Below are 17,443 nucleotides of genomic sequence, written 5' to 3' on the forward strand. Positions count from 1 at the left end.
TGAGAGGCGGAGGAGGAGAGAGCAGATGGCTGCTGGCTATGGGGAGAGTGCTGTGGACCAACGCTCGTGTCCCTACTGGTTTCTGATCCTGACTCCTGGGACCTTAGTACTTATTAACGCTCCTTGTGAAACAAAAGAAAAAGAAAGACGTGCCGGGCGATTTACTTCTGAAAAGCCACCCATGAACACCCTGTGGGTCACAGGGTCCAGTGGTCGGCTGACCCGGGGGATGGGGCAGGGCCTGGCTGGGCTCTGCCCCGTTGTGCTCAGGCTCGGGGCTGACGCCGAGTCAGAATGCTGGGGTCACAGTGGGGGGATGGAAGCCCGGCCAAGGCCCTGAGCAACCCCCAGGCTCCCTTGCAGGTTTCTTTGATGAACTCCCTGTTTTACGTCTCCTGGGTGACCTCGCTGCCCTATGCTAAGCTCCGCCCCGGTGCGTCCCGCCTCTCCACCCTCTGGGCCTGCGGGATGGTCATCTGCAAAATGATGTACCAGTTGAAGTGCGTGGAGCCCTCGGCTTATGCTTCCAACTGCACAGAGGTGAGCTCTGACCTTGACCCAGCCCTCCCTGGGCCCCGCGGGAGCTCCACCTTTGGCACCTGCTGTGACAAGGTCTGCACAAGGGAGGGCTCTCGATGAATGAGGACACACAGCTATTGGGCCCACCCAGAGTGCCGCCGATTTCAAGATGGCGCCCGGGATGGGTGGGGCAGGGAGACTTGGTCTGAGAGTCCAGGTTCTGTTGGGTATGCGCATTCAGCAAGCGCCTCCGGCTGGGGCGGGGCTGCCAGGGCTGCATGGAGGTCCCAGTCTCTTGGACTAGACATTCCAAAGGGACAGACGGCTGTACGCAAGTCAGCAGAGAGACTGAAGTTGAAGCTGGTGGGCCGTTGTGTGGAGAAGGCTGGACCGAATGGGGCCAGACAGCGCTGGGGCCCGGTGGGGGTGGGGAACACACAGGAACAGGACAAGAAAGCACGATGGCCGTGTGGTGGACCCATTGACGGTGCTGGATGAGGGCCAAAGTGGAATGGACACAGAGGCGGGGATGGGGTAGGAGGGGTGTCGATGGGGTGGGGAGAGATGCGGGGATGAGGCATGAAAGGAGATGGATGTGAGAAGAGATTGTGGGGAGAGAGCGGAGAAGGAGATGTGCGATGGAGATGAGGGTGAGGGAGATGTGGATGAGGGGTGTTGGGGTAAGGTGAGGTGGGGAGAGAAGGGGGTAGGGGTTGAGGAGATGAGGGTGTGGAGCAGGGGGTTCAGGAGGAGTGAGATGGGAATGAGGGTACAGAAGTTGGGAGACATGGTTGTGAGCTCTCTATGAGGACCTCAGCCAGGGTCAAGTCTGGAGATGGAGAGGAATGGGGTGGGGAATGGATAGAGATGGGGGGGAAGTGGAACATGGGGGAGGGGATAGGATGAGTGGGATGGGGGTGACCTGTCCTGGGAGGAAGGGGTCAGGCACTAAGTCACAAGGACTTGCAAAGAAGAATCAGGAAGGACCTTGTGACCCATCATGAGGGCCGGCCTGGGCTCTGTCCTGGTCAGGCAGAGTCAGGGCAGGGGCGGATGGCAGATGGGACAGCGGCATCCTTGTGGACCCCATGCCTGTCTGTGTCCCCCAAGGTGTGGCAAGAGAACAAGACACGCCTGCAGGGTGAGCTCCAGGGGGCCACGCCCATCCACCTCCGGCCTGTGGATCCAGCCGAGTGGCTTGGCGCCTTGAGGAAGTGCCACGACAGAGTGCTCCCCTGTCTGCAGGTAGGGAGGGGGCAATGCCCAGGTGATGGGCAAATGGGAGCATTGGCAAGACCCTACAAAGTGTCTGGCACCCAGCAGGCTCCTGTTCACTACGCTGCAGCATCCTGGCCCTTCCCGGGAACATTATGCTAAGTAATTGCTTTAGTGGCCAAGTTATATATTACTGCGAGCGAACCTGGCTCGGACATATCAGTCACTTTTACTGTTTTGCCTAGAGAGGTTTCCGTGGCAGCTCAGAAAGCCAGGAATGAATAAGGAGAGAGGTGACATTAAAGGCAGGCTGTTAGCGGAAGTGAAAATTAAACAACTCAGCCAAAATCGAAGTCAGGGAGCGCCTTGCCTGTAGGAACAGGGAGATTAATGCCCCCCTTCTAGAGCGCTTGCCCTGGCCCAGGCTAGCAGGGCTCCCCCCACCCCAACTCTCTTCTTTAAAAAAAAAAAAAAAGTCAAACACAGGGGATCCAGGACAGATAAACCCCTCAAGTAGTGATACCAGGAGGCCAAGGGGAAGGTGGGGAAAAAGGGGGAACCAATCAAAAGGATCTACATATGTCCCCCTCCCTGGGGGACAGACAACAGCAAAGTGGGTGAAGGGAGACATCGGACAGTGTTAGACATGAAAAAATAATAATAACTTATTTGTGAGGGAGGGAGGGTGGGGACGGGGGAAATGAGGAGCTGATACCAAGGGCTCAAGTAGAAAGAAAGTGTTTTGAGAATGATGATGGCAACAAATGTACAAATGTGCTGGACACACTGGATGGATGGATGGATTGTGATGAGTTGTACGAGCCCCTGACAAAATGATTTTAAAGAAGTCATTGCAGTAAAATATATGTAACCAAAGTATGTCCTTTAGCTTTATTTAAGTGCACCATTCAGTGACCTTCATTACGACCGCTATTTCCAAAAGTTTTCCACCCCCATAACAGAGTCTCAGTGCCCGTCCCCCACAGGTCCTGTTTCCTCCTCCCACTGCTTCTAGACACGGATCCGTTGTCGTGGTGGTGGGGGCGGGGTGTCTTATCTCTGCCTTTGCCTGTTCTTGACCTTTCATAGAAGGGGAATCCTGCCGTGTTTATCCCTTCGGGCTTGGCTGGTTCTGCTCAGCTGCATTACAGCATGTCGGGCAGAGAGAGCTTCAGGTCTCTTGAGAGTTGGGGAAGAGTCTGCCGCTGTGTGCATAGGCCACCTGTGTTGGATGCACGTACCTGTTGGTGTCCGCGTGGGTTGTTTCCACCTGTTGTGGTTGGGAACAACATTGCAACGGACCCTGGCATGCAACCTCCAGTGGGAGGCCCTGATTTTGAGAAGTGGGGGTCTGCCTGCCTCAGAGTGGAACTGCTAGGTCCTGGGTTGTTGTTAGGTGGCAGCCAGGTGGTTCCGACCCATTGTGACCATGCACAGCAGAATGGAATGAAACACTGCGTGGTCTGGCCCCGTCCTCACGATGGGTACTATGCTGGAGCCCATTGGAGGCGCGGTGTCCATCCGTCTCCTAGAAGGCCTTCCTCTCTTTCGCTGCCCCTCCACTTGACCACCCCCTCCTGCTCCGGGGGCTTGCCTCTCATACCAACATGCCCAACGTTTTCACGGTGACGTTTCACCATCCTTGCCTCTAAGGAGAACTCTGGCCGTACTTCTTCCAAGCCACATTGGTTTGTCCACATAGGGGAGCTGCGTGGGCCATGTGGTCACCCCATATTTCGTGTTTTGAGGAACTCCCTCCAAACTGTTGTCCACAGAGTGTCGCTATTTTATGATGTGGTGGTGTGTTAGGCCAGATTCTCTAGAGAGACAAAGGCAGGACACTTATGAATATATATATATATATATATATATATATATATATATATATATATATATATATATATATATATATATATATGGATAGGTTTATACAGCAAGAAGGAATATAACAGCTAAATAGTCCACACAGCAGGACAGAGGGCCCAGTTCAACTCACTTCCATGAAATACTTCATATACTGGAAATTCTTTAACTCAGGAGGGTTGCTGGGTCCAAGGTCAAGGAAGCAGACAACAGGGTCTTTTCTGAGGTAAGACAGGCAGAGTCTGCCCACAGGCAGCAAACAGCAGGGGGCGGGGGGTCAGCAACAGCCAGTAGCTCAGGAACTTAGTGAAGCAGGCCCAGATGGGATATTGAACTCAAGCAATGCAAGGTGACAGCACCCACCAGCCTCAAGCTCAAGTGATGTATGCACCTGCAGCGTGGAGAGGCAGGTCTTGAAGGAGCCGCAAGCTCTAGCGACTTGATCCACAGGTTGGCTTGGCCCACAGGTAGTGTAGCTCACAGGTTGAGGTAGAGAACTAGCTAAAGCAGCAGCATGCTGGTCCAGAAAATCCATTTATCTCTTTGCTCTCCAATCAAGCTTCGACCTGATTAATCCCACATGTTCCTATTGGCCAGGTTGGCACAATTAAACCTAATTATAACAGGTGGGTGGGGAAATGGGTCCGAGGGAGGAAGCAAGGAAGCAGTTCCAAACCAGGCTCAGAAGCACACAGGGACAGGTCTGCTCTGTCCTATGAGGTCACTGTGAGTCTGAATCGACTCCTCGGCCGTGGGAGCGAGTGAGAGGGTGTGGGGCCTCTGTGTCACCACATCCTCCCCAGCACGTGTCTGTGTTTCTGGAACGAGCCATCCTAGTGCAGGTGAGGTGGCTCCTCACTGCATTCTGGTTTGTCACCAGCTGATCCCCAATACTCTTTAGAGAGACTGTCTCAGGGAAACCCCAGCACCCAAATTGCGGGCAAACCTTGTCGGTGACTCAGAACAGAGCAGAGATCTTGCCTGCTGAGCACCACACAGCGTTGTTTGTTAACCTGGTGAGACGGCCAATTAAAGACTTGACTCTGCCAATTAGAGACTGGACGCGGCCAATTAAAGACTGGATTCTGCCCTTCCATGTCTTCTTCACGCCAGGCATCAAGAACAAGTCCCCCTCATCCTCCAGGGCTTCCCAAGGAGTCCGGCATGGTGGCCTCATCACTCCACAGCCTGTGCATCTCTTACAATGAGAACGGACCTTGGAGCTGAGACCCTGACCTAGGGACCCCCCCTCTGCCTCCTCTGTGTGGCTGTCGGGGAGCCCCAGGGTGGCTAGTCCACACCAGAGCAGTGGTCAAGGTCAAGGCAGGAGATAGACTCTGAGCAAGTGCAGTGGATGAAAACCAGCCCTCTGGGTGATGATGAGGAAGTGGGGGAGGGCTCTGGGCCCACTGCTTTTTGTGATTAGGGCCCCAATTTCCAGCCTCTGGACAGGCTGCGTTTGACCTCTCTGTGCCTGGACAGGGGTTCTGGACCATACTCCCGATAAAAGGCTCTGCTCCCACCATCCAGAGAAACCATGCAGTGACACATGGATGGCCCTGGCACATGTGGAGCTGGGTGGGCTCAGGCAGACAGACCTAAAGGGATAGGCGTTGGGTCAGCCTGGCTTCTGGGGAAGGTTGAGAACAGGCAAGCGCAGAGAGATGGGAAACGAACCCATGGCTAGCAGGGCGGGTGGAGGAGGACACAGGAGCTGTAGTGGTGGGGGTGGGGTGGGGTGCCAAGCATCTATGTGTGGGTGGTGAAGGCTTCTGGCCAGTCTGTTGGATGCAGAGAAGGTTGCTGAAGCAGCACCTGCTGAAATGGGGCCAGAGGGGGATGGATACTCTGTGCCCCATAGAATCAGAGAAGGAACACCCCCACCACCACCACCACACACACAAATGCATGGAGAAGGTCGGGCCAGCCATGCAGATGCTCAAACAGAAGTCCCATTTAGTGTCTACCTCCTAATGTGCTAAGAAGATGCAGGAGAGGCCTTGAGTGACCATGGGAAGCCGGTCAGAACAGAGCACGTCTATGAGGCCCCTGAAAGGCAGTGGGGTGAGCTGGGGCGCCAGCTCAGAAAGAGGGGCATTGGGAGGACCGTCTGGGGCACAGAACAGACCCTGTTCTTCATCTCAGATAATGAGTTAGTCTCTCTCCAGTGCCCCAAGTAGACGCAAACAGAGCATACTCATGGCTAAATATGATCTAATAAGGTAATCCTTTCCAGCCCCGTGTCAGATAATCAATAGGGAAATACAGCGTATTTATAACCAACAATTAGGCTTTCAACAAGCACCCTGTCCCCAACTCTGAGTCATTCGTTCTCCACCACGAGTCTGCCTGGAGCACGGAGGACTGCACTGAGCGCCTCAAGAGAAAACCGACCCCCACGGGTGGCTTTTCAACGCATGGATCACAGAGCCGAATGGGGCTGGGGGCCCCCCGCAGCACTCCCTGCGGGGGCAGCTCGGAGGCGGGCCCAGGTCCTTTGGGAGGGCGTGCCCGAGGCCACCGCACGCTGGACCAGGAGGCCATCAAGCAAAGTAAATGAACTCATTCTGGTTGGCTTCTTATTCCCAGCCTGTCGGGAGTCATAAGTGTGTGAGGCACAGCCTCCGCCCAGATCGATGGGAAATCAATACCTTGGTATTTGTGGAGCACACCCCCTACAGAAGGACAGGAACGGAGACGTTTGGGGAGCAGGGGTGGGGGGTGCTGGGGGACATTTAGGAAATGATTCAGCCCCAGTGACAGCTCTCTGGGAAGTGAGAAGAGGACCGGCTGAGCCGCTGTGTCATGGCGGGGTGGGCGAGGAGCGGCGGCCGTGGGCCGGGCGGGCTGACACTCACTGCCGTTGGCAGGGCCAGCTGATCATCTTGGCCCTCATGACTTTGGAGCAGACGGTGAGACGGCATCAGAAATTCCACCGCCTTCGGAAGCAGCTGCCCGAGCCCCTCCTGGCGGTCCTTGCCGACGACATCACCCGGGCACACCTGGACAGGGGGCTTCCCGGAGCGTGTCTGTATTTCGTCAACTATGGGTTTTACAAGTTTGGCCTTGAGGTGAGGTCCTGGGGCCACCCCACCCCTCCTTTCCCAATTTCTTTCGAGGATGGGAGATGTCGTACGTTCACAGAAAACAGGGCCCTCAAGCCCCACGCCTCTATTACCCATTCCCAGCCATGGTCGCTGCACTACCAACCCCTTCTTCTGCCCGGTGGGTTTGCAGGAGACAGGCCCCCATGAAGATTTCTGTGCATGTCTGTAAAAAGTGTGGATACTCTTAAAGATTAAAAAAAAACACAAAGGAAAAAAGATCCAATTCTTCAGCACCAAGCATATCCAGTGTTCCCTTACTGCCCCATAACCTAAACAGAAACAAGGCACCTAAATTAAACTAAAGCAAAGAAGAGCCCTAGACTCACTGCCTTTGAGTCGGTGCTGAGTCATAGCGACCCTCTAAGACAGGGTGGAACGGCCCCTGTGAGTTTCTGAGGCAGTGACTCTTTACAGCAATAGAAAGCCTCGTCTTTCTCCCGAGGAGCAGCTGGTGGTTTCAAACTGCCGACCTTGCTGTTAGCATCCCAACGCGCCACTGTCATGCCGCCAGGGCTCCTCTAACTTAAAATAAAAAAAAGAAATTGAATGGAGATTCAATTCAGATCCAAATAACACCCAGACATTGCCATTGGTTACTTGATTCTGCAGCTCTCCGGTCTCCTAATCTACAGCTTCTCTCTCTCCCGGTAATTTATTTGCTGAAGGCATCTGATCCAGAGCTGCCAAATTTCTCAGTCTCGATTTTGCTGATTGCATGCCCCTGGGGCCTTTTGAACTCGTGACAGTCCAGCTCGATCATTGCTCCCTTATTTGTGACTGACAGACTTCTATAAAGAGCAAGTCCCCTCAGCGACTCGTCAATTACCCCAGGATTTAGTTCTGATCAGAGAAGGCAGGGGATGTGCTCAATCTCCCCGCTTTGTTCCCAGTGAACAAAATAGGGCCTCGGTTCCCCAGCACCCTCCTGGGCTGACTGTGAGCTGTCAGTGTCCCATCCCATTGCGGTAGGGTCCTGTCCCTGGCCAGGGAGTCCCCCCCCACTAGCCGGCCTGGACCTGCATTGTCTCTCTGGCCTGTATGTGATAAACTGGGCCTCATTAGTTACCCGATTTGCTAAGACATCAGGTGGCTGTCATGGATTTCTGGGCGATGGGGTGCTTTGCAAAAACCGTACAGCCAACCAACCCAGTGTCCCTCCCCAACCCATGCCCCCCACACAGAATTAATCCCAACAACCGTTCCACCCTGGCCCCCCCAGGGACTGAGATCCCCACCCCCTTCCTTGATCTGGACTAGATGGCTGGTGCCCCTGGGCATTGGTCTGCCATCTTTCATTCTGCGTTCCAGCTGAGTTTCGTGGCTGCTCTCCATGTCATTGGGCAGCGCATGGATTTCTACTCCCTCATCCATGTCATCTGGTTGATTTATTTGCTGAGTCTCCGGCGGAGGAAAGCAATCGCCGAGGTCTGGCCCCGGTACTGTGGTTTTCTCGTCAGTCTTGTGATCCTCCAGTATTTTCTGTGCCTTGGGCTGCCCCCCACTTTCTGCAAAGGTAAGCTGAACCACCTGCCGGCCCGAAGCTTGGGCCCAAAGCTTGGGCCCACTTTGCAGTAAACCCGGCGGGCATCCTCGGGCCTCTGTGCCTCTGTTTCTTTTTATGGGAGGGTTGCCTCCAGGAGGAATTAGGGGGCCTCGGAAGCTACTTGGTCTAACACCTGGATCGCTTGGTCTTAAGGGATAGTTGACCCCGGAAAGAGCCAGCTCAAAGTCACAGCCCCACTAAACACCCCCGGCCTTGCCTGGGGGAAGCGTGGATCCAAGCCCACCTTGGACTTAAATGAGATGGACAAGAGCAGGCTGTAGGAAGACCCCTCCCCCTTTCACTCCCGTCTGCTCTTGGCCCCCCAAGCGTGTCTCGCCTCTCTCTACCAGCCCACCATCCTGATAGCTCAGGTCCATCAGCCACCAACATCCCTGCTGTGCACAAGGGGATGTGGAGGCTGGGGCGGAGGGTGTGCAGATGCAGGCCAGCCTCCAGTGGGCTGGGACCCATTAGCTAAGGTGAGGCAGTTCTTGGTGGCACCTCCCAGAGGGGAACTCCGTTCCCACAGTGCCATCCCAGCGGAGTCTCCCGAGTCCAGCGGAGCTCTTCGTAGGCGTCTTCTTTCTCGAGCCTGTGACCGGCTCTTCCAGTCCGCCGCCACCTTGTTCGTTGTCACACACTCCCCACTGAGTTCTCCTGCCTACCAGTGTCCTCTTTCCTCCTTCTCTCTCTCCCTGACAGTCTTTCCTACTTCTTCCTGGCCTGCTGCTCTCCTCCTGCCTCCTCTTCCCTGCTCCTTCCGTCTCCCTGCACTCACCTTTGCTCCCTCTCACCCTTGCCCAGGGCTCTCCACCCTTGTCCCAGCCTGAGGGTGCTCCTGGGGCCCCCTCTCTCCTCCCCTGCTGAGGCCGAACCCACACTGCTTCTCTCAGCGCCTCCAGTGCGGTCCAGCTCCTGACCCCCAGCCCCACCGAGTGCCCAGAGATACCTGGATCTGCCGCTTGGAACTCACGGGCTCACTGGTTCCCTTTATCGGGCCCTGGCTGGAACAGGGGCCTCTCCATGGAGTTCCTCCCTGACCCTCCCCAAACTCCCCAAGACGGGAATCAGCACCCTTCCCCAGGCAAGCCAGTGGTCAACTTTTCCAATGCTGTTCCCGGCACGGGCTCAACTTCAAAAAAAAAGTCCTTCTTTTGACCTTGACTTCACCTCTGACATCTTAGTCATTCTATATAATTTGAAAGAAGGGCGAATAGAACACAGGCTCAATGACCTTTAGACAAATCGTGAGATAATCACTCCTTCCTTTGCAGATTACCCGTGGCGAACCCGCTCCGCAGTGCAGTCAAATCTCATTCAGTGGTTGTATCTCCCCGACTTTGCCAGGAAGCCGGACGCCAACTTGTTACTCTGTGAGTACTCCGAGGGTCCGAGGGTCTCTTCAACTCGGGGCTTCAGATTGGCCGAGCCACGGAGGACTCGGACATGCCAAGAGGCGCCTCAGCCCTCTCTTGTCGCCAATCTTCATTCCGACATTTCTCCATTCCATCTTCTTGTAATCATCCAGATGGTACTCAGAGAGGAAATATAGTTACCAGGTTCCAAGGTCTCCATCTAATTAAAAGATGCCTGCCTGGGAGAGAATTTTAATTCCTAAGCATTATCTGACGGGGAGGCTGGGGCTCTCGGTGATGTAAAATGCAGAGATTTAGCTAAATGCCAGATTAAAAGTCAATGGCTGGGTTGCACGCGACTTCCAAACACCATTGCAAACAAAAGGCTCCCTAGGTTTAGACGGGACAGGTGCCCACACCCTGCCAACAGGGGCCCTCTCGGTGTATTCTGCAGGGGGCAGGGGACTGTCCTCCAGTCCGTCCATAGGAAAGGCCCTTCTTCTGGAAGAGAGCCGAGTCGAGTCTGAGAAGACCACACCGGGAGCTGTCGATGGCGCCAGCATTTTCAGAGCCTTTGCCCATGTCTTACCTTTTCCTGAGTTCTGCCCCTCGCAGATTCATTCCTTCAGCGGAAGTCCACCCATTCGTTTCATAAATGCTAATGAGCCCGTACCGACCCTGTGCCCAGCACTGCCCAGAGCTCGTGGAGACCCAGCCACGAGGAGAAAGAGCACCACCCCCACCAGCAGACCCACTCAAGTGGTTGGAAAGAGCAGGGTCCCCCCAACCCCACTTGGAGTCCTGAGGACACCCCACATTTCATGGGAGCAAATAACCCTCACCACAGTGCCTTCAACTGCTCCCCCACCGAGAAGGTGGTGAGGGAGCCCCAAGTCATAGGAGGGGCGAGCAGAACCAGGCCTGCCTCGTGGCCCTGTGTCCTTGCTGGTGGCTCCTTGGCCCTGAGGGCGCCACAGGAACCGTGCAACCGGGCAGGCGTGACCGAGAGCCTGTGGTCCTCCTCGTCTCTCTACAGACGACTTCCTGCTCCTCCTGGTGGCCTCCCTGCAGTGGCAGGTGTTCGTGGATGAGAACAAAGCCGTGGTACGAATACAGGCTGGGGACAACGTGGAGATCAGCCGAGAGCTGAGGGCAGAAGACCTCAACCAGCTCAGCCTCCTTCCCAACTTCATTTTCTGCCGGTAAGAAACGCGATCCTGCTCCAGAAAGCACGCCCGGTGGGGTGGGCCCACTCCTCTTTTAACTCTTAAACTATTTTTACGTTGAGGGATGTATCCTGCAAAATGTTGCGAAGCAAGTGGTCTCCGTCGATCCGTTCTGGTGGGGGCCTAGGAAGGCACTAAGCATTTGCAGGAGCCTGGAATTTTCCGTCGGGCCTCTGACCGGTGAATCCTCCCTCCCAAGCAAATACCGGTCTGATTTCTATCGTCCAAAATTAGCTCCACCTTTTCCGGGCGCTCGTCCAAACGCATCACCTGGCGGGTCGTTTTTACATGTGACTCCCTCTGCGCCTCGCGTGTGGTCTCTTGGAGGTCCGTCCATTTGGGTCACTGGGGTCAGTAGGGTGCGCCTTGTTCCCGCGGAGCCGTCTTCCACGGCACCAGTTTGACCACATTGAGTGGAGCCACTCGTTAGCTGATGGACATCCTGCTGCTCGCTGTGAACGCGACAGCCAAGAGCATTTTTGTGCAGGGCTCTCACGGGTGTGTTTCTGTGCCTCTCCATCTCCGAGTCAAGAGGTGCGTCTAGTGTTTTGAGAACTGGCCAGATAGCCCTCTGGAGAAGCGGTGTTACTTTCTATGACTTTCTGAGTGACCCTTCTCGCGGCGGGGCAATGGACTCGGTCTCTGCCATGTGCACGCTCACAAGGAGGTACAGAGCCAGGCCCCGTGCAAAACAGGACTTGGAATTCGGCAGGAAGAAAAGCAGGGGGTGGGGGGGCAGGGAGTGCGGGGGCGGGGACGGGGGTGGAGTAGACCCACTTTCATCCCAGCAGACTTCTTTCCCTGATGAAATTGAGGAATTTATATGAAAAAACAAAATCATTTTGCATGTTCTTCACAGCCATCAAGATGGGGCAGGATCGGTAAAAGTAGACACCTGAGTCATAGACTCGCTGGTACAGCAGGGCCTTAAAAAGAATCGCCCTTTCAATCAGCGGGACTGGGGCTACGAAGAATCTGTTCATTTTTGCCACAATTTTTTAAAATTACATGAATAACAATGAGCACAGGGACGATGAAAATATTCCAGAATTGATGGTGATGATGAGTGTACAACTCTTCTGGATCTGATTGAACCCCTGAGTTATGTGGATGAAGTGCCAATACAGCTACTTAAAAAAAGAAAGCAAAAAGATAAACCCCCTGATCCCTACCTCACATTGTACACAAACACGAACCTGACATTGATCTTAGACCTCAATACAAAACCTTACATTTCTGTAAAAACTTTAAAATTTTTGAAAAATTAGGAGACGTCACTTAGAAGGCAGGGAACGTCTGTGATTGGTGGTGCAATCATCCAGCAAGGAGAGTGGTGAGGGTAAGCCCGCAGGAGGAATCCAATCAATGACACCAAATTGTCCGTCTATTGATTCAGGCGTCTGTGCCTTTGCCAATCCCACCCCATCTTGATGCTGTGTAGCTGTAGGGAAAGCCGTTTGTTTCCATATAATTTCCCCCCATCTCAATATATACTAATTATTTAGTTTTCAAACTCATTCCACGCATACAGACACCTCCCCGCCCCCCCAAAAAAACAAACAGCAAAGATATGCATCTTGATGGCAGCTTAACGCATGATTGTCAAAAGCTGTGGGAAATGGGATGCCCGCCAGCGGCTGACTGGACCCATTGTGGCCCATTGGTGCGACGGGAGGGGCTCAGCAGTAAGAAGGTGTCGACACGGATCCTTGCGACCACAGGCATGCATCCCACAAGCACTAGGCTGAATCAAAGAAGCCAGACACAAAAGGCAGAGTTCTGTAGGACCGAGTTTGCAGAGGGCGGATTATAGGGAGCCACCGCCGGCCTGTTAGTTTGTGAGACTGCGATGGCTCGCTCCTTGGTCTGATGCAGGGAGCGGCGGCAGGGGTATTTCGTAGACAGTGAAGTCACTCCTGGCGGACAGGTTTCAGCAAAGCTCGTCGACTGAGCCAGGCTGAGAAGAGCAGGCTGGTGGTCCACTTCCAAAACCCAGCTCAGGAAAACCCAGTGGTTTATAGCAGAACTTCGTCCAACATGGTGCCGGCAGATGAGGCCCCTGGGTGGGAAGACACAGCACCACGACGGCCACAAGGGGCTCACCGTGCCCACGGTCACGAAGGCGGACCAGGCGACGTCTCCTCTGCTGCCCAATCTGCCGACACTGAGGCGCGAAGATGCTAACGGAACAATTTGCTCTGGCTGTTTGCCCCGCTGGAGAAAGAGGTGACCGTCGGCTTCCATTAAGGGGGCAGGCCTCAAAATCCACTGGGGCAGTTCCTGTCTGTCCTTCAAGGTTATGCACCCGACACGGCTTGATGGGCACCGGTCACAAGATCGACTAAGAAGGGAAGCACATCTGAGACAGGGAACTGAGGGAGGGCGCAGGGACCCAGGGAGACGGTGGAGCACTCTTTAAATCTTGCTTTAATTCGGTGTTTAAACAGCTTCATCGGCACTCCGTCCACATAGCCTGCAATCCAACAGTTCAGTCCCATCAAGAGGAGTTGTCCAATCACCACCACAATCAACTTGAGAACAGTTTCTTCCTTCTTGTCCTCATTGTGCTTAGCTCCCCGTGTCCCCGAAACTCCCCTGCCTCCCCCCTCCCGCCCCCAAGAAACCAGTCATCCGTATGGTCTCTGGAGATTTACCTAGCCTCGACTTCATACGCGGAAGAAATCAAAACCAGAACAAAAGAAAGCAGAACCAAAAACTGACAACAGGAACAAACGGAAACAGGATAACCTCCATCAAAAAGGAAGGCGCATACATTAAAATCTGGAACCACTTGAGAAATGAGTTAAAAGGGAGCTCAGATGGTAAGATGTTAAATTTTAACCCACCGGCAGCGGCTGAAAGGCGCTTTCCCGTGCGCTCTGAGTCCCTGGTCTGCGGCCAGAGAGGACTGACTGGAGCTAGCCTCCGTGTGTATTTCCCTGTCACTTTCTTGTTTGTTTTTGCTTTTCTGATCTGAAACACCTTTTAAAGGGGGGGGGAGCTGGAGATCAAATAAGATAGCCACATTTCCCTAACACTATCCACCGAATAGTCTTCACAATGCTGCCTGCTGACCAGGCTGCGCATACCCTTCGGCCACGGTCAAGGGCTCGGTCTGAGGCTTCATCGGAGGTGTGGCCCCTGCACTTTCAGCCCATCGAGGTGAAGGGCGCAGCCTCGAGTGTCCAGGAAGCTTGAGGAACGTGTCTGTCTGTCCAAACGCGTAGAGCCACCCCTCGAGGGGGCTGTGTGTGTGTGTCACTGTGTGTGCATAACATCCCAACCGGTCCAGTTTTTCGGAACACGCATGTCCTCGTGGGCCTTTCTGACTGTGGCCCGTGCTCTGAGGCTCTGAGGACCCCCACACTCCATGTGCTGCTTGCCCCACTCTGTGCTATCTCCCCATTGTTGGAGGGTCGGTGAGAGGTGGCTCTGGGGCAGCAAGCTTGCCTTTAATGGGTTTTGCTTTCTTCCAGGTCCTACCTGGACCTGGCCAAGGTTGCCATTTTCCGCTACCTCTTCTGGTTTGTGATTTGCCTGGTCTTCCTCGCCGGAACAACTCGGATCAACGTCTTGGGTGCTGGGTACCTGGTGGCCTTTGGTTACTTCATGCAACGAGGAAACCATCTCCTCCTGCAGCCTGTGAAGTCGATCCTCCAGCCCTGGGACCGTCTGGTGGCCTGCTCGGTGCTGGCGGTGGCCGGAAAGACTCTCCTGTCGGTATGGGGCCAGCCTTCCCTGAAGGCTTCTCCTTGCCCTCCTGGCCTGGCGGCGCTCATACTCTAAAGAAGGGGTACAGCTAAGATCAGCGCCGTCTTAAATTGTGTGTGGACCAAAGAGGGGGAGCTGTGAAACAGGTTCCCCCCACCCACCGAGGCCCCAGTGGAGCCGCTGGCACTTTCTGAGGTGGCCTCTGAGGCTCTGGATCTGGAGGGCACCCAGAGGGAGGCAGCGTGGTAGGAAGGATGCTCTATGAGGCAGCTAACGGCCGGGAGACTAGCCCCAGCGAGTCTGGCGTGCCCTCGTGACGACAGGACTCACCCTCTTTGCCCCGTGCCTCTTGAAGTGCAAGCCCATTTGGAGCATAACAAAGCCGAGTGGGCTGATCAATGCAGTAGGGTTCGGGGCGCATGATTCACATCTTGTACAATTCAATGGTTCAATCATATTAAGAAGAATCATACAATCATCACCACAATCAACGTTAGAACATTTTCTTCCTTCTTCAGGCTGTTATTGTGAGCTTCCCATTCTCTCTCACCACCACCCCGCCCCAACCTCCCCTGCCACGTCTCCCAGAACAACCAAACCCACTGCCACCCCTCACAGCGGTGCCATAAGATGGGGTAACTCTTTACGGGAGTAGAGAGCCTCCTCTGTCTCCGGTGGAGCGGCTGGTGGGTTCGAACTGCTGACCTTGCAGTGAGCAGCCCAAAGCTGACCAACATGCAACCTCTACACCATGTCTCTAGCTAATCATGAATCCAGTTACTGTCACTATAGATTTGCCTATGCTGGCCTTCATATACAGAGACAATGTAACAGGATCCAGAAACAAACACACACAACCCCAACCGAGGCAGCCGCTTGAGAGCTACAGAATTCACGGGCTGGAAACGGGACTGGGGGGCGGGGGGGTCTCAGAAGGCGACTGGACTCCCACAGCCACAACCCCTTCCCTTGCCGCCACCACGGCTGAGAGGGCTTTAAGATTTCCATCTTACAGCTAAGCGCCCGGACCTAAGAGACAGCCCAACACCACATCTGGGGTAGAAGACCCTCCCTGTCTCCAGCCGCCAGCCCCTGCCCGAGACGTTCCTTTTTCGTCTTTTGGTTTTAGCTGCCGCGTTCCACATGCGCCCTTCCACCTCTGCCGTGCATTAACGCTCCACTCAGCATAATGGAATCATTCTTTGGCGATTCCAACCCCAGGTCTTCCTTCAGTCGATTGGTCTTGGTTGGCCCGGACCTCCTGAGTGATTGCCTGTCAGATGAACTAGCTTTTCCTGTAATGGCGACATTCGCATCCCTAATTTATCTTATTGCCTCTCCGTGGGGGGAGACACCGCTGGGTCCTCCAGTGGAATACATCCGCCTAATGGCCAGGAGGAGGCCTTTCTTTGTAAAAAATAAAACACAAGCGTGGGAGTGAGAGGGAGTGTCTAGAGATGACGCAGTCCCTTGGCAGATGAGGCCCCAGCGAGGAGCCAGGGCCTTGCACCACGGCAGCTCTCTTTCCTCCGTCTGCCCCTTACCAAGACTCCGCCGGGGCCTCTTGGCTCCCATGATTGCTATGGGACGACGATGAGACGGAAGGACAGTGGCAGCCACCGTGCGCTCACACCTAAGGACAGCTCTAGCCGAGAGACTGGCCCCCGGCGAGTCTCGTGGTCCCTAGTGACGATGGGTGACAGGTGCAGGGGTCATTGTGTGTCGGCACCGACTGGACGGCCCCCGGCGGCGACGACGATGACAAAGCCTTGCCGTCCAGCTGGCTCCGTGCCTGGCTGCCTAATATGTGCTCCGCTGCTGGCAGTGAGGATAGTGACGGGTCCCACCAGCTGCTGCAGGGCCGACAACCCGCTCCTGCAGCGGCTGTGTGCAGCCTCAGGAGCCCCCAGCGCAGTTCCACTCAGCCCCATGGTCTTTAAGAGTCAGACGGCACACTCCGTGGCATCGGGCTTGGCTTGGTTGTTTAGAACCTCCCCAGGGACGGCTGTCATTCAACCAGGAGTAGCCTCAGGCTGCCCGGCTATGTGTCTAGGAGGGGACCCAGTGGTGGGGGAGGGGTTGCAGAAGTCACAAGGTCAGTGGCCCGAAACCACCAGGAGAACGATGAGGCTTTCTACTCCCCCAAAGAGTTACAGTCTCAGAAATCCTATGAGGCAGGATGGGCTCCGCTGGGGGTTGGGGGGGGGGGGCAGGAACACGCTGAGTTGGCGTGGCTAGCAGCATGGGCTGGGGGGATTTACACAGTCCATGCTACAGATGACAACACAGACAGAAGAGAACCGCACAGTCCTGTCGTCTGCAGCTTGATGTTTCAGCTGAGGAGACAGCAAAGGGAGGCAATTACGATGACATTGATTGCTGGTGTTGGCGGAGAGGGGCGGGCAGAGGGAGGCCCGGTTGTGGTCCATGTGCATCCTCAGCCTGTTTCTCCTTGCAGGTGGGGGCGTGTGTGTACCTGGACACATTGCTTGGTTCCCACTGCTGGCTAGTCCACACCTTGGGCATGTTCTGCACAGGGAGGGGCTACCAGCTCAGTAAGTACCCACACCACGCCCGCCAGCAAACACAGGGCTGGGTCGCTGGGAATCAGCGATGGGTAGCTGGTGCCGGGGGCATACATTCTGCTGGCCAAACACTTAGAAGCCTGGTGCCGCCATCACCCGTACCCTCGCCCACCCTCCCCCGAGAAAGGAGCGGCTGTTGATGGTGCTGTGTCTGCAGTGTGCGGGCTGTGTGCTTTTGTAAAAGCCCCAAGGAGGCATTGCCCCAGTCTCACCCCTTGCTGGCCCAGCTCCGTCAGTCACAGCTGGTCGAGGGATCGGGGGCGGGGATCAGGGTCTGAAGAGGGCCACCCGGTGCCAGTCTCTCAAAACGTGGAGGGAA

General features: G+C 55.1%; 1 protein-coding gene across 1 annotated transcript in view; it reads left to right on the forward strand.

The window, feature by feature from the left end:
* Positions 1–17,443, forward strand: part of LOC142422281 (piezo-type mechanosensitive ion channel component 2-like) — a 151,622-nt gene that overhangs the window by 87,180 nt on the left and 46,999 nt on the right. The window contains exons 21-29 of the mRNA XM_075527687.1: positions 364–540; positions 1,630–1,764; positions 4,401–4,439; positions 6,468–6,668; positions 8,013–8,217; positions 9,522–9,620; positions 10,639–10,804; positions 14,305–14,548; positions 16,998–17,094. Of these exons, the coding sequence (XP_075383802.1) occupies positions 364–540; positions 1,630–1,764; positions 4,401–4,439; positions 6,468–6,668; positions 8,013–8,217; positions 9,522–9,620; positions 10,639–10,804; positions 14,305–14,548; positions 16,998–17,094 (1,363 nt within the window). The remainder of the gene's footprint in view (positions 1–363; positions 541–1,629; positions 1,765–4,400; positions 4,440–6,467; positions 6,669–8,012; positions 8,218–9,521; positions 9,621–10,638; positions 10,805–14,304; positions 14,549–16,997; positions 17,095–17,443) is intronic.

The sequence above is a fragment of the Tenrec ecaudatus genome, chromosome 12 (genome assembly GCF_050624435.1).
Source record: "Tenrec ecaudatus isolate mTenEca1 chromosome 12, mTenEca1.hap1, whole genome shotgun sequence".
NCBI lineage: Eukaryota > Metazoa > Chordata > Mammalia > Afrosoricida > Tenrecidae > Tenrec > Tenrec ecaudatus.